Source organism: Danio aesculapii, chromosome 10, assembly GCF_903798145.1.
Source record: "Danio aesculapii chromosome 10, fDanAes4.1, whole genome shotgun sequence".
Taxonomy (NCBI): domain Eukaryota; kingdom Metazoa; phylum Chordata; class Actinopteri; order Cypriniformes; family Danionidae; genus Danio; species Danio aesculapii.
This window is the reverse complement of record NC_079444.1, coordinates 37,283,333-37,300,635: the sequence shown is the minus strand read 5'-3', so window position 1 is coordinate 37,300,635 and position 17,303 is coordinate 37,283,333. Positions and strand designations below refer to the sequence as shown.

The 17,303-nt window shown below is 38.1% G+C and overlaps 1 protein-coding gene across 1 annotated transcript in view; it reads right to left on the bottom strand.

Moving 5' to 3' along the window:
* Window positions 1-17,303, bottom strand: part of msi2a (musashi RNA-binding protein 2a) — a 336,546-nt gene that overhangs the window by 246,834 nt on the left and 72,409 nt on the right. Inside the window, 1 exon segment of the mRNA XM_056467211.1 lies at window positions 6,674-6,766. Within this exon segment, the coding sequence (XP_056323186.1) occupies window positions 6,674-6,766 (93 nt within the window).

Here is a 17,303-nt window from a genome sequence, read left to right as displayed (position 1 = left end):
GTGTCATTAATCTAGCGTAATAAGCGCAGGGGTCGCAATCCAATGGAAAAGGAATTGAAAGGCTGGTGGCTTTTTACTTGCATGTTTTTTATGCAACTAAATACTAGTTTTATCCTCTGCAGGTTATGGATAAAATATGGTAATTCTAATAGTTTAATGACATATATGAAATGTTTGGAAATCACCAAGCGCCAAGCCAACAGTCTTTGTTGTGCTCTGAGTTTGATGAATAATAGGAGCAAATTCGCAATCATTCTTTTTTATGTTAAGTGGAGACACATACATCAGTTGGCCCTTTATTTTTCCCCAAATGAAGAATGAAAAAGAAGCATATCGTTGTCTCTAAAGGGCCCTGTGATATAATGCAGCAGTTAGTGAGCATGGAGATGACAACAAAACCAGAGGGATTGCATCAAACTACACAGAATCCCTCTACTTTCCTATGCAATGATTAAACTCGCTTAAAAAGTTGCATTTAAAATCTCTTTGGACAAAAATAAATATATAATGAAACTATGATACAACATTTAATATCTTGAAAAATGGCCAATTTTAAGAGCCTTATTTTTCTCTAAATAGATTTAATCAACCTTTAATATTTTATAAGACCCCGAACAGGGCTGGGCGATACAACAAAAAAAAAAAAAATCATAATCTTTCATGTCATTCGGTATCAACTATTTAATATTTTTACAATCCATTTAGAAATATTTGGATTTTTTTTTTTTAAGTTTAACCACTTTATTTGCCTTAGTAATGTTAATAAATTAAAATTGTTTTAATAGTCAAAATACAAACAAATCATCTCCGTCTATTATGTCTTATAATAAAATAAACAGAAGAGTTGAAGAGACTCTTAAATTTCATAAATAAAATGTTACAAACTGTATGGTAAAGTGTAAACGCTGAACAACCAAAGCAAAGTTTAAGGTGGATCAATATCTGTAAGATGTCAATAATGATGATACAGTAAACCTCAGACACTTCCAGATTTGATATTCATAAATGGTTTTGTTGACAGAGTGTGAGGTTTACTATATCATTATTGACATCTTACAGGTGTTGATCAACCTTAAAGTTTACTTTGATTGTTCAGCGTTTACACTTTACCATTGCACACACTTTGTAACATTTTATCTATCAAGTTTAATAGTCTCTTTTACACTTATGTTTATTTTATTGTAAGACATAAGAGACGAGATACTGATTTAATAGTTTAGTCTTTGACTATTAAAACTAATTGCAATAAGTTGATAACTATTTGACTAAGTTGGTAACTATTTGCACTATGTTGGTAAAGTAAAATTAAGTGGTTAAATAAGTAAAAATCCTAATATTCCTAAATGGATTGCAAAAAAATATAGATCCCGAATGATATGAAACATTATATTGTGATATTATTTTTTGCTGTATCGCTCAGCCCTACCAGACTCCATCAGATGTGAATGAAAAAGACGCAGTGGGAAGCAGAAGTCAAAACTTTAAACTGTTGCTCACCTTGGTGTAATTTGTTTAACCAATGAAATATCTGGTGATTTCTTGAGGTAAAAAAAAAAAACTGAAATCACCACCTGTTTCCTTCTTTCAGTTCTAAACCAACCGACGCAGCTATTGAAACAAAAATTAGAAACATAGACTCTGCCTGATCACAAAAGCACATAAACCACATTTATACTGAGTTATAACTGAGTGTTAACACACACACACAGAGAAATGGTGGCATTTAAGTTCACTAAGAAATTCCAAACATGTCCATTCCAGACATGTGAATGGCCTGACCGCTGTCTGACTCTCTCTAAAGTCTACAGCGCTGGGTTGTCATCTGAAGCAGCACAGAAATACACACAAAGATAATGGAATGACCAGTTTATTTAATAAACATACAAATCCACCTGTGAAAGAGAGCCTGAATCCAGCCTGTATGAAAAAGAGAGAGCTAGGAAAAGAGAGGCAGAACTGAGAGAAGCAGCTCTGATTTCAAATGACATGTTCAATCACACTGATTTGTTTTTGCTCTTAAAGTCCTTCACGAGAAGCTAAGGAGAGCCACGAGAAGCTAAAAAAGCTTGTCTCATGTAATCAAGTCAATCAAGTCCTGCTCAGCCATGATGATTGCAGCCGTCGGGGTGAATATTTACTCTCCAATTCATTTGTATTTATGCAAGCAGACAGATAATAGTAACAACCTGCAGTCTTTCAGTCGGGAGTTGAAAATTCAACAACTGCAACTTCCACAACAGTATCCATGTAAAAATACAGACTGGCTTATTTCACACACCCGTGGTTCAAATCCCTCCCACTCTCAGCTCAAACTCCACCCACAAACTACACACTCAAACTACACTTTCAGCTTTAAGTAACCAAATCCCACCCCTAGGCATTAAGCCCCACCCTCAAAGTCAGATATGTGATGAGTTCGACTTGATGCAGAAAGCGATGACAGATCAACTGCAGGAGCTTTGATGACACAGCTATTTTTTATGCTTGGCCAAAACCAACCCAATGCATTACAGATTTATTATTTAAAAACATTAGTCTCAGTAAAGCTCGAATACGGACTTCCAAAACAAACAGCCATCTTCATCTCATACAACATGTTTATTAAGGGATTATAAATATTTACTGCAACCAACAATTTTGTTCATGACTTTGTTTAAATAGGCTACATTTAGGGCTGGGTTATTAATCTAAAAGTAAATGAAATTGACATTCAGAACCTATAATCGATGTCATTTTTCCAGGTTGATTTTTAGGTTACTTTCCCTACCACGTGTGAAGTCACATGACCCCACCTCTGTTAATACTTCTGCGTCGACCACACACATACAGTCTGACGAAGCCTACGTGCAGTTGCATACCCCTCATAAAAGTTTAACTACATGTTGAAGCGACACGTAGCGCATGCTCTGTGATTGGTGACGAGTGTGGGGACGCGAGCCTGTTGGAGCGAGTGTAATTTGGGAGTTTACATAAGGAAGTCCCGAGGAGGAGCTCCAGTTGGAAACTTCTGTTTTGTCTTTATGATTGAAGTTATTGCACGTCCGCCAGTTCAGGTACAGCTGATTTATGCTTTTGCAGCCATATCTGATCTCTGGTCAAGTAGGACGATGGACCTATTCTTAAACCTTACTTTGGTGCAGCTTCCAAACATCGTCAATGTAGTGCAGACATTCCCTTGAGATGGCCTATTTCCATTACATTAAAATTGTTATTTACATTAATTTTATTTACACGTAGTTTGGCCAGAAGAGGAATGGTCATGCTTGCCCAACTGAGCCTGGTTTCTCTCAAGCTTTTTTTCCCCTTCATTTTCGTCCACTGGCGAAGTTTGTTCCTCGCCACTGTCACCATTGGCTTGCTTGGTCTGGGACTTATGGAGCTGCGCATTGAAGGATTTGAACTTCAGTGTTTAGACTTTCAGTAGTGAAAGTTAAACCACACTGAACTAAACTAGAAATAAAGACTAATTGAATTGAAATGAAATATCTGTCCACAAAAGATTCAAGTAATGCACTGCTAAAATATTACTACCTTGATATACAAGAGCAATTTTAATAAGAGACTGCATATTTTATTTTAATATGAAAAACATTGAAAATAATGTATTTTGTTTTCGAAAGTGCAGGTTATTCATTTTCACTTTTTTTATATATAAAAAAAGTGACTGGTTGTTTTAGGCAATGTGTGTTTTAGTTTCACATTGATGTTCAATAAACAATCACAAATAGTGGGTAGTGTGTAATGCACCCTGCATTTAGAAATCTCTCACTTGTAATATGTGAGACTATTTACTGTCCAAAACTAGTCTGTTAACTACAAGGTCTAAAAAATTAAATAAATAAAATAATCGTTCATTAAATGTAAGAGTGAAAATGTTCAATTAATTGAGATTTAAATTTTAGGCCAAATCGCCTACATTGTGTACATATATTTATTTAGGATCTTTTTCATACAAACCTTGTACTGTATTCAGCTGCATTACCCATGTAGAAAAAATTGAATAACTCAAATGTCAGTCTTTATATAATGTGGTCATCCTTGATCACGACATGTGACTGCAGCAAGCTACGAGAGCCCTGATATATCCGACTTAACGGTTCCATTTTTAGCTCCTCCCTTGTGCCTGGGTAATCTTATTAGCCATGTTTCCATCCACATATTTTATGTGCATTTTGAAAAAATTATATTAAAACAATGCTTAAATGAAAATGCTAAGATGTACTGTACAAACACTTTGAAAATGTGCATTAAAGATGTATGCGCAATACAGGCAGGATAAACTTTATCCAATAAAAACCTTTTTCTTTTTCAATAAGAAGTCCATAAACTTGACCAGATTCAATACTTTTAATTCTGAGATTCTCTGAACCAACACATTTCTTGTCAAATACAAAACCCAAATTGTACTGTATAACTACTGCCAAAAAGTAGCTACTGTTTTGGAAGAAAAAGAACTGCCCTACATGTAAACTGTGGCTTGGAGAAATTACCTCCGTTACATTGAAAGAATTGGGTACTATTTGAAAAGAAAACTCGAACAATGACAACATTTGGCATCTTTTTATCTGTTACCTTGAAAAAACCTTGTGGAATAATGCATCATTTCTGTATTGTTTCAATATGCTTTCTCATCATACTCTGTTGTTCAAACAGGTCTTTGTAAACAAGTTCCTTTATTTTTAATTTTTTTGGAAAATGGTTTGTTATGTGGGGGATTTTTTAAAATTTATTATTATGATTTTCATATTGTTTTTCCCTTTCTTTAATTTGCCTATGTTATATGTGGACAAAATATGTAAAACAGAGAATCCTTTTCTTTCAGAATCCGCGTCTTCAATAAAACTTATTTCACAAAAAGTCCATGAACCAATATGGAAACATATTTACTAAATAAACATCAAAAAATGTGTAGATCGAAAATGTGTGATTTTATTTTAAAGATCACGTGATGATAAAAATAGCCCACAGTGGCTCTCCTGCTGCAGCAAATTCCATTTTTCTGTATCCAATTCAAAACCCACCTCCAGCATTAGCCATACAATCTAGCTGCACCCTACCATAAGCAAAACATTTTGATCCCACCTTTGTTTCAGCTCCTCCCCTTAAACACCTTCTAAAACTCCAGCCCCACACACTACAGCACAACCCTCAACCTTAGACCCACAGTCAAACTTTAAACATTTGAAGTTTGTTTTGCATCTCTGCACATGTTTTCACACCTGTAGATTGATTGTTTTGTTCTGAAACAGGGATTAAAATTGTAATAATGTTGCTCTTTGTTATTGGCGCGGTCCACTTTCACACGGCAAAGTTAACAGTTTGGTCTAAAGTCACGTGCGAGTAAACTCTTCTCAGTCCCATGGATTCCACTCAGTTGTCATACATTGTTATTTTAATTTATGATGATGAAATGAGACATTATAAGAGAAAAGGTGCACTTTAATTTATATTTCGTGACGATGTATGTGGCTGTCACCATTCAAAATTATAGGAGGTAAGACTTTCTCATACATAGTCTCATATCAATTGTTAATTGGGTTGTACAAATCGATCTGTTGAATCAATCTATTGCCCGTAATTTTTTTGTAACATTCATGCCAATTTTATTAATACTAACACAGCATTTAATAACTGTGTTTTCATTATTAAATAATTAATCTTAAAGAAAAGATTTGGCTAGTATTATGCATTAGCCTATAGGCTTACATTATAGATGAAGCAGTCAGATAATGAAGCAGATCAATGTTGATCTTTTTTATGGTGTCAAGTCAGAATTGTACAAAACAATACGACTAACATTTATCAGACTAAAATATGGAAATAAACACCAGGTGGTAATTTCGGTCTATTTTTCTAACGGATAAACTGGTCTCGTTAATATTTCAGCATGCTTTCACTTTCATATTGACATAGAACACAAAGTTAACAGTAGGAATGACATCCCGCCCTACTCATAAGCCGTATATATGGTTACTACATATCCATTATAGACTGTGATATAGTCTGGTTTGTTAGTTCGTTGGATCGTATTGCTTTCTCACTACAATCAATCCACTCCAGAGTTTGTTTAAACCAAGCCGAGACCACCTCATTCAGGCGATGTCAGACCAATTGTTTTGGCATGGAACAGAGCACAATTGCGGTGTTCACATATGCCAAACGGACCACACGAACAGGGAAAACGCACCAGGTTCGAAACAAACATCTATGTGTGAAAGCATCTTAAAATCCCACTCCAAGATATTTCAGCTCCACTCCCAACCTTAGTCACAAACACAAACTCAACCCAGAGATGCAAGTTTTAGCCCAACCACCAATATTAACACTTTTACACTATGTAAACAACCCCTACTAATTCAAGCCCCACCTTCAGAATCAGCCACACACTCAAGACCCACCCCGCACTCATTTCAGCCCTGCCTCCTAATCAATGTCAACTTCTTGGCAGTATTTTCGGATATAAATAATTCAATCTAGCTTGTACGTTTCAACATGACTGAACACAGCAACAACAGTTTCCTGAATCAACCACACCGCCTTCATACACCTGTGTCCTCATTTCCAGCGCTGCACTGGAACAAACGCATCCGCAGCAGATAGAAACCAGTCTGTGTTCGTCTATGTGTGAAAAATCATAAGAATCTCAGTTAGGGAGCGACGTTCTGGTCCTTACCTTCCCGAACTGTTCAAAGTACTGCTTCACGTCTTCGACCACTGTGCTCGCTGATAATCCACCCACAAATATTTTCTTTGTTCTTGTGACCATCTGATGAGAAAGAGAGAAACAGAAACATGAGCAAAGCATGTGAAAGCCTAGATTACAGAGACATCTGTCTGGATTATTGTCTTCATTAGTTTGATTAAATATACTGTGTCATTAAATATTCTGCATAAAGATTGTTTTCTTTATCAATATTGACAAAAAAAGAGGAGGAGAAGGAGATGAATCATTAATTTGCTCAGGCTTTAGCGGCAAACATTAAGATTTACATTTAGTAAGAGAGCAAACATTTTTAGCAGACAGATGGTGGGAACGAGAAAGATAAACATACACAGTGAGAAAAGAACTGTGTATCAGTGTTTTCAGAACGACTATTCATCAGAAAATAATGTGCCAACATTCAAATAAATAAGCCAGACAGCAAACAAATATTAAACAAGACCACACACCAACAAATTCATTCAATGCTTCTGTTTATCATTAAAGATAGATGAAGTTTCACATTATAAGTAGAGGTCAAAGGTTACACTTGTGTTTTAAGATCATACCTGTCTGTAAACACACTCTAAAAGGACGCTTTAAGTGAAAGCATGGTGATTCAAGTCTGATTTCACAGCTAATAATGCTGTTAAAAGTCACTTTTTACTGATGCCACACACGTGTTTGGCACCATTAGTGCAGCCTTCCATTCAGTTAAACCCCTGACATGTTTACTTCAGCTCTGACACACGTCAAGATGCTTTTTAACTCCGGTCTCACTTAAAAACAATAACAGAGGGGAAAAAATCCTTCCTTTTCCCCTCAAAACTCAATTAAGGGACAGAGGGAAGGAGGGGGCCATTAAAACCTTGATTAATTCCCCAGCAGAGTAAATACAAAAGATTTCTACAGCGCACAAGGAGAGACGAAAGGAGGATGAGCTAAAGTGCACACAGAGAGTGAGAGAGAGAGAAACAGGGAGAATCTAAATGTATTCACTTTTAAGTAAGTGTATTGCCGAATAAAAAGTGTGTGAAAAATCAGGGGTTGGTTGAACTTTTCTTTATTTATTCTCAATTAACAATAGAGTAATTACTTGACTGAATATTAATATTGTAAGGTAATACTACTACGGGGCCCTTTTTTTTAAATCTTAATCCTATTAACCTATCCCCTTAACCTATTTCTAATCTATAAACAGTCGATATTTGCCATACAGATTAAATATTTAAAAGCTGCAAAGAATTATTACTTGTGCATCGACAAAAAAAATAAAATAAATAAATAAATAAATTGTTTTTTGTAAAATAAAGGATTAAAAAAGGATGTACATCGAGATATATCAGTCGATACAAATGTTATCACTCGATTGAATGGGCATTACCAGTGGTTATCAGCTGATACATAGATATTCAATTCAAGATATAGGCTAAAAAGGCCTTAAACGCCTACTGGCATGCTCAGAAGGCTGTTGTCATTCATCTGCATGGTTAATCAGCAATAGATCCCAAACGGCTGCAGCCGGAAGTTAACGAGAACAGATTGTTTGATATCGAGTCCTGTCTGTGGACATGCAGCTTGTTGCAAGCTGACCCGCACAGGTGTTTGAGCTGAAAATGTTTGAGCTGCTTGTGCACTTCACCTGAACAGTTTCCCTGTGCTCGAGATCTCTATTATCTCAGTTATTAATGATTAACTGATTCATGCGATCAGTTAAATGTCTTAAAATGTGATTTAAGTCAAGTCCCCTTTAAGCTATTCATGTTTGCTACATAAGAAAAAAAATCTGCAAGACATATCAATCATAGTTGTGTTTAGGTAGAGTAAACATCATGTTTTAGCAAATGCTTTACCAGAACAAGACAAAAATATGAAAAATAAGTGTAAATAAAACAATCAAACAAAGCTATACATATAAAATTTTGTTAAAAACTTATTTTGAAACCATTTCTAGTTTTACAAACTACACATTTCAGCATTTTTACTAATCTGTGTGTGCATTTTCCTTAAAAAAACCCATCAAGCTGACTCACAATATCATTTATAATGACAATTGAATATCACAATATTGACCTCAATAAATCGCAATATGAAAATCTTCCCAAATCGTGCAAATTTAAATAAATAAACCAAATAAAAAAAGTGTATCCTTCTGTGATTGAGTGTGTAATAACCACATCTACCCAACCAACCAACAGACCAAATCAAGAGCGAAGATAATTCACAATGTGCAGATGTGTTTGTCTATCAACCTGTGTATTTGCATGAGCACCGGGAGCTTATATTTGACACTCATTTTTGATGCAAATCAATCCAGTGGCCGGAGATCAGAGCCTAAGACAACAGCACATCCACCTGACAGGCTTTCTGGGGTCATCAGGGTCACTCGGCCTGGATATTTACCAGCATCCCTGTTCATCTCAGCACAGATCTGGCTAATGGAAACCCTGTTCCTTCGCGACCGCTAGCAGTTTCATCTCTTTACCGTGACACCTCAGCTCAGCGAGAGGCGTTTCCCTGCCTGCTGCCCTGTCTGGAGACGCTTAAGTTTTTAGCCGGCTCTTTATGCTCTGTGACAGGCCTGCCCACAGGGCTGATGGGATTTCTACAAGCACTGCAACAACGCAATTACTTTCTCTCTTGCTTTCTCCGTAGTGACAACCCGACGCGACTGCCTAAATCCTCCCGGAGAAGAGAAAGACAGACAGCACGGTAAAAAGACAGTGATACAGGAATAAAGTGAGCTCGCATGATACACAACTTGCATTATTCAGAGTGAAAATGCACAACGCTAGCAACACAGTCTGCGGCCTGCCAGGCAGCGCTTCTCTCGGGGACATATATGAAGAGGATTGTGTTAATATGAGGTCGTTGCTCATTATTTGTGCAGAATCTGCTTCTGTCGCTTATTGAAATGAGACGGGAGTTATGAAGATGTATTCCCAGCTCGGTTGGAATAGGCAGGAACACAGACGATGGGCTCCAGGGAGGAGCTGGAGAAAAGCAGGAGACGAGTAACTTTCCCACCGATCTGCTCGCACACCTGCTGGTGTTTTAGAGCTGAAGCATTGACGCAAAGTCCGACAGCATGAGCGAGGACACACACTTGGACAATGAATGACCTCCCTCCGGTTCCCACAAGGACAGAGTCTCTCCTCTCGCTCTGCAGCAGTGAGTGTGTGATATCTCTCGCAGGGTCACGGCTGCGTCTCAAGGACAGCTTTCTCTCCAAGAGCGTCAAACAGAATTGAACAACAGACTCAAATGAAAGTGTCTTTTAGCAGGCGGATTTTTTGTGCTCATATCAACATAGTGAAGCACTGGATTCAATGGAAAGCAAAGTTTAGGTACTATAGTGTGAACAATGTGTGTGTTTAAATGCTCAGCAAATCTCAGATTTCAATAAGATTAAGATGATTAATGGCTCGTTACCACTGACTGGTACGGTACGGGTCACCTTTATCAGGCTTGTGTTTCCACTAACAAGGGTACCCTTTTGGTGGGCATGGTGTGTGACAGAAAGTTTCAGTCGACGTCATTCCCAGTTCATATTAGTCCAAAAGGTGAAGATAATAAGTTAGTTAATCATGGCATTTTGTTCATGTTCGCTGAAAAAGTAATGTGCTCCTTTTTTCCGGCTTCTCCTTTGTTTCTTCACGCTTCACTCTCGCGTTTGTCAGTGTCTGACAGGATCGGGTTTCAAAAGCACGTCAATAATCAAGCGCAGGTTATTATCACCAACTCAAGAAGTTTGTTATTTCAGATATAATGTTAGACGCACGCGAGCGCAAGCAAGAAAGCGAAACCGCTCGCGCCTCAGACTGGCTCGTAAAAAACTACGTGTTTGGTATCCTTTCGAAAGGGTGCCGAAAAAGTGGTACGGTACCACTACCGTACCGTACCACTCAGTGGAAAGGGGCCATAAGAGTCTATCATGTAAACAGTGATTTTTGATTACCTTAATGAAGACTTAAGTCATAATCAATCTAAACAGAAATGGAAGACATGTGGAGTAATCTGATTTTAGTCGCATTATTGAAGTGCAGTACAGACATGTAAAAACACCGCAATCAAACTACTACCATTTTGCGACATGGACACCAATAATACGATTTTAATATAATTAAGACAAAACTAATTAGGAGTATATGAAAACAAGTTTACATTAATGCAAATATTTCATATTGTACAATTTTATTTTTAAACCATTTCTAGTTTTACAAATACACATTTCAGCAATTTTACTAATCTGTGTGTGCATTTTCCTTATAAACCATCAAGCTGACTCACAATATCATTTATAATCACAATCGGACACTGCAATATTGACCTCAATAATTGCAATATGAAAATTTTCCCAAATAATTCAGCCCTACTAAAAAAATTAAATAAACCCAAAAAAAAGTGTAATCTTCTGCGATTGAGTGTGTACTAATCACACACTCGATCGTAATAAACAGTGATCCGACTAAAGTCATAATCGATTTAAACAGAAGTGGAATTAGACACCAATAATCCCGTTTTAAAACGATTAAGACAATACTCTGAATAAGAGTCTACCATGTAAACAGCGGTTTTTGATAAATTTAATGCGATTAAGGTCATAAACTAAACAGAAACGGAATTAAGACATGTGGAGTGACTATTGAAGTGCAGTACAGACATGTAAACACCGCAATCAAACTATTACTGTCGTATAGGATTTTCGACGCATTTTGCAACAGTATAGTCTACACACAGCTGTTTGATGCTATTCTCTGCAGCAACAAAGTCAGTAAAGGACCACAAACACCTGCATCGCAAAATGCTGAGGTAAAAATGCTGACAAAGTAAAAATGAAACATCCAAAATTACATGAAATTCTAGAGCCCTGCACGGGCCTTAAATCTAAGCCCTAGCCTGGCTCTGGCCCGAGACGCACAGGCTGTAGCCCTGCCCTTGTCCAACAGCTCATCAAAATTTTTTGCCCGAGTCAGACCAGAAGCCCCGTTTTTTTTCCCACCATACTGTTACAGCCATTAAAATAGACTAGTTTGTATTTAATAGAAATTTGATGTGTTTTCGTTTAGTTTAGCAGAATAATTTAAAGAGATGTTTGAAGTTTTTTGTTGGTTTTTTTTTTAAGTATTATTTTAAGTGACAACGATATCCAAGTGATATGTGGTTTACAGCGAGTTTACTCAATTTACAAGTTGTGCATTGTGCATAACTAGTTGGCTCATTTAAAGTTGTCACTATTTGAAAAGTTAACCAGAAGTTTGCCTTTCCTCAAGTGTTTTTCACACTTTTAAGTTCGCCATTGGCAATTTTTCTCTTTATGATCTCCATTGCACGTGGCTAGAAATCTCTATACGCAAGGCATCACTGGGGCTTCCGGACAGCACGCATTAGATCTCATTAAACGTTTATCTAAGCCTGATATGGGTGCTAGCTATGACGTGAAAATTGGCCCGAAGCCCAGCCCTAGGTGCATTAAAAAAATCAGGCCCAGTCGGGCTCAAATGCCAGGCTCTATTAACCTCTGGAGGAAATGTGGATGGCATGGTGACACACCGACATTAATCGAATTTTGTGCAATAACATCAAAACGAGATCATGAACAGCACATCCAAAAAGCAACTCATCTAAACGCCTTAATCTGAATAAGACAAAATGATTAAGGCAAATCATTCGATTACTGATGTCCATGTAAACATAGTCATTGACCAGATTCAGGCAGTTGTCAGGCGTTTGACAACAAACAAATTATAATGGCTTCAAGCTAGAGAGCACATTTTTGGTGCGAGCAGGAAACGATGACAATGCTCCCACCATTTTACTGCTTACTCTCATCCAGTACCTCAGAGTTTGTTGCAGAGGGATGAATGAGAAGTTAGTGAATGAAACCCAATAGAATCTGAAAGCAAAATTTGGCCAGTTGCTTGAGAATCTGTATACGCTGTCGTCTGTTTGCAAGCATAGTGTGAAAAACTAACTGCAGTTGAACTTGTCGCAAAATTTAAAGCGAAATGCCCAAAAAACACATCTGTTGCCATGACAAACACAAACTATCATTGCGTGAAACACCGTAGGAAACTAGTTTTGAATGCCGACACAGACAATAATCGAACCATCTAGCACAACATGTAAACCGGGATCATGAAAGAAACATTCAAAAAGTAACTCATATAAACATCTCAATCATATTATTGTCTTATTCTGATTAAGGCAAATAATTAGATTACTGACGTCCATGCAAACCTAGTCAATGAGACCGTACACGTGCAAAATTTTAAAAGCAGGGGTCACCAACCCTGTTCCCAAAAAGCTACCTTCTTGCACATTTCAGTTGCAACCCTGGTCATACACACGACTGTAATTATCAAGTGCTGCTTCAGGTCCCAATTAACTGGTTCAGTTGTTTTCATCAGGGTTGAAGCTGAATTTGGCAGGAAGTTAGCTCTCCAGAAACAGGTTTAGTGACCCCTGTTTTAAAGGGATCCTGCATTCAAATTCAGATACTTCCATACTATACAGCATGAGGGAAAAGAATATGTGACCTCATGTTATCCTCATACTACTACACTACAATAATACAATTACTGTAGCAGCCCGAAAAATAGCATTTTCAGTTATTTCAACTTCATTCATCTTTATTTCTATAGCGCTTTTGCAATGTAGATTGTGTCAAAGCAGCTTAACGTAGAAGTTCTAGTCAATTGAAACCACGTTAGTCTAGTTTCAGAGTTTAAGTTCAGTTCAGTGTGGTTTAAATGTATAATATGTGAGCTCATGTTAAACTCATAATCCTATAATTATCAGTTATCTACCAAAAGAGAAATCAGTCGGAACAAAGAAAAAAAAAAAAATAGGCTATGCTGCGCCACACTGAGCAGAGGTGTTCTCCCTCCAGCCCAGCATTTCTCAATCTTGGTCCTCTCACCCAGCGTGCAGCATATTTGGCATGTCCCACTCGTTTAGCACAGCTGATTTAAATAGCCAGCTTGTTAGAAGAGCTCCATGTATGAATTGTGTTCTGACTCCTACCATGACGTAATATACCTCTGCAAATTAATGCAATATAAATTCACACATCACACACTAATATGCCATTTGAATGAAACATGCTCCCTTCAAACTGATATCTTAGCAGAATATCCTGTAGAGTCCACTTCGCAAGGTACTTCTTGTTGAATTAGAACAAACATCTGACATAAAAAAATAAAGAGAAACATACTAAATGTGCAGGACTGGGATTGAGAAATTATGTTACAGCCACAGCCACTACATAGTCTGATGTAGCTTTCACACCGGACGCAGAAAGTGCTGCAGTACCGTACTGCTTGGTGGAAATGCGGCATTATGTGCTTAACATTGACCTACTCATTCATTCATTTTCCTTAGGCTTAGTCTTTATTTCAGAGGTCGACACAGCTGAATGAACCACCAACTATTCCAGCATGTTTCACGTAGCTGATGCCACGAAGGACTAAGGCAGTTCTGAAAGCAAAAGGGGGTACAACCCGGTACTAGTAATTCTGATGTAGCTTCCCTACCGGATGCGGAAAGCGCTGCAGTGCCGTACGCTTAGTGGGAATGAGGCATTAATGTGCTCAAAATGACCAGCTCATTCATTCATTTTCCTTCGGCTTAGTCTTTATTTCAGAGGTCGCCACAGCAGAATGAACCATCAAATATTACAGCATGTTTTACATAGCGGATGCCCTTCCAGCCACAACCCAGTATTGGGAAACACTCATTCACACACATACACTACGGCCAATTTAGTTTATTCAATTCACCTATAGCGCATGTCTTGGACTGTGGAGCACACGGAGGAAACCAACGGCAACATGGAGAGAACATGCAAACTTCACACAGAAATGCCAACTGGCCCAGCTGGGACTTGAACCAGGGGCCTTCTTGCTAAGAGGCATCAGTGCTAACCACTGAGCCACCGTGCCACTCTCAATGACAAACTGTAATTTCTAACGCAATGAATTTTAGTAAGGAGAATAATAAGCTATATCAGTTAAAGACACAGAAGACCTCCCCCCCCCTTCCACCATCCACAATCTTTCACCGTAGTCATCATCTTTCAAAGTGCTCCTACTCAACCTGCAGTTAAGCATTTTGCTCAGCGGTAGCTCGTGAACCAGCGATGGGTTCATCCTAAAATCATTTGGATACCATCCCACAGTTTCAAAATGCACGTAAAAAGTATCAATTTGCCCACATTATCCTCTCCAATGACATTTCATATCACAGCAATTATTTGATATTAAAAACGAGGGAGAAAATGTAAAAATGAGCTTAACATCTGAGCTCTGCAGAAGAGCCGGAGCTGAAAATACACTCTGAAGAGCCTCTCTCTGACACACACACACACCATTCCTCCATGACAAGAATGAAAGCCTCTCTCTCACACTCACATACACTCTTATCCTCCATGGCCCCTGATTTAGTGAATGACAGTATTTGTGGACAGCTGATTACAGTTGTCTGACTTTGGCTTCTTCTCTCAAACAAGTCCACTTCAGCCGGAGGGGATCCGTTCAAGCCGAGACCTCTTTCCTGTGAGGAGCTTTTCTTCATCCTGTTCCCAATCAGAGCACTTTCTCCCTCTGCCTTTCTGCCTTCTGTTCATTTTCAAAAAGGGAGTGATTAGAATGTGGCCGTGGCCATCAGCGATCGGCTCTTACAGCACTTTTCCAATGGTGATTACAGAGTGAGACGTCCACCTGCCCCTGACACCAGATCAGTGCGCACACACATACACATACACACGAGTAGGTTTGTTTTCATATCTTAGTGAGTACATTACATAGACTTTCATTGCTTTTTTTTGTCAGGTTAATAATACGGTCTATGGCCAAACCCTAAAAGATAGCAATCATTAGATACTAATAAAAACATGTTCTTGATGATTGATTTTTAAGCCTTTTTAATAACTTGTGAGAAGCAGCTATAAGTGCTCAGTAGTGGGTCATTTTCATATTTAATAGTTTTTCTTTTTTCAGATATCTTCCAAATGATGTTTTACAGAGCAATTTGTTGAGAAAAAAAAAAATTATATATATATATATATATATATATATATATATATATATATATATATATATATATATATATATATGAATGCCATATATATATATATATATATATATATATATATATATATACACACTCAACGGCCACTTTATAAGGTACACCTGTCCAACTGTTCACTAACGCAAATTTCGAATCATCCAATCACATTGCAGCAACTCAACGCATCAAGGCATGTAGACATGGTCAAGACAATCTGCTGCAGGTCATTTAAGTGACTTTGAACATGGCATGGTTGTTGGTGCCAGACGGGTTGGTCTGAGTATTTCAGAAACTGCTGATCTACTGGGATTTTCACGCACAACCATCTCTAGGGCTTACAGAGAATGGTCCAAAGAAGAGAAAATATCCAGTGAGTGGCAATTCTGTGGGCGCAAATGCCTTGTTGATGCCAGAAAGAATGGCCAGACTGGTTCCAGCTGATAGAAAGGCAACAGTAACTCAAATAACCACTCGCTACAACCAAGGTGTGCAGAAGAGCATCTCTGAATACACAACACACCCAACATTGCGGCGAATGGGCTACAGTAGCAGACGACCACACCGGGTGCCACTCCTCCCAGCAAAAAACAGGAAACTGAGGCTACAATTTGTACAGTCTGACGAAAATTGAACAATAGAAGATTGGAAAAACGTTGCCTGGTCTGATGAGTCTCGATTTCTGCTGCGGCATTCGGATGGTAGAGTCTGAATTTGGCGTCAACAACATGAAAGCATGGATCCATCCTGCCTTGAATCAACAGTTCAGGCTGCTGGTGGTGGTATAATAGTGTGATGGATATTTTCTTAGCACACTTTGGTGCCATTAGTATCAATTGAGCATCATGTCAACGCCACAGCCTACCTATGTTACCCACCATGTTCACCTCTTTATGACCAAAGTGTACCTATCTTCTAAAGGCTACTTCCAGCAGGATAAGGCGCCATGTCAAAGTGCGAATCATCTCAAACTGGTTTCTTGAACATGACAATGAGTTCACTGTGCTCAAATGGCCTCCAGAGTCACCAGACCTCAATCCAATAGAGCACATTTGGGATGTGGTGGAATGGGAGATTCGCATCATGGATGTGCAGCCGACAAATCTGCAGCAACTGCGTGATGCCATCATGTCAATATGGATCAAAATCTCTGAGGAATATATCCAGTACCTTGTTGAATCTATGCCACAAAGGATTAAGGCTGTTCTGAATGCATAAGGGGGTCCAAGCTGGTACTAATAAAGTGGCCGGTGAGTGTATGTAACCTTAGAAGCATTAGTGCAATGCAACACATCCTTCCAGTCTAAAATGCAAGAATATGTCAAATGTTTCAGCTGTTTTCTTTAAAAAGCTGGTAAATTGTAGACTTGCATTACAGCCTCTGTACTGGCTTTTACACACCGTTTTTATGAATGAATAGAGAGAGGATGCAAACAGCTCAGTGAAATTCATCCTTCAGCTGTACAAAAAAAAGAGAAAGACCTGCTCACATTTATGAACACCTCGGTGACATTTAGATAATTCGTGTTATCAGCTA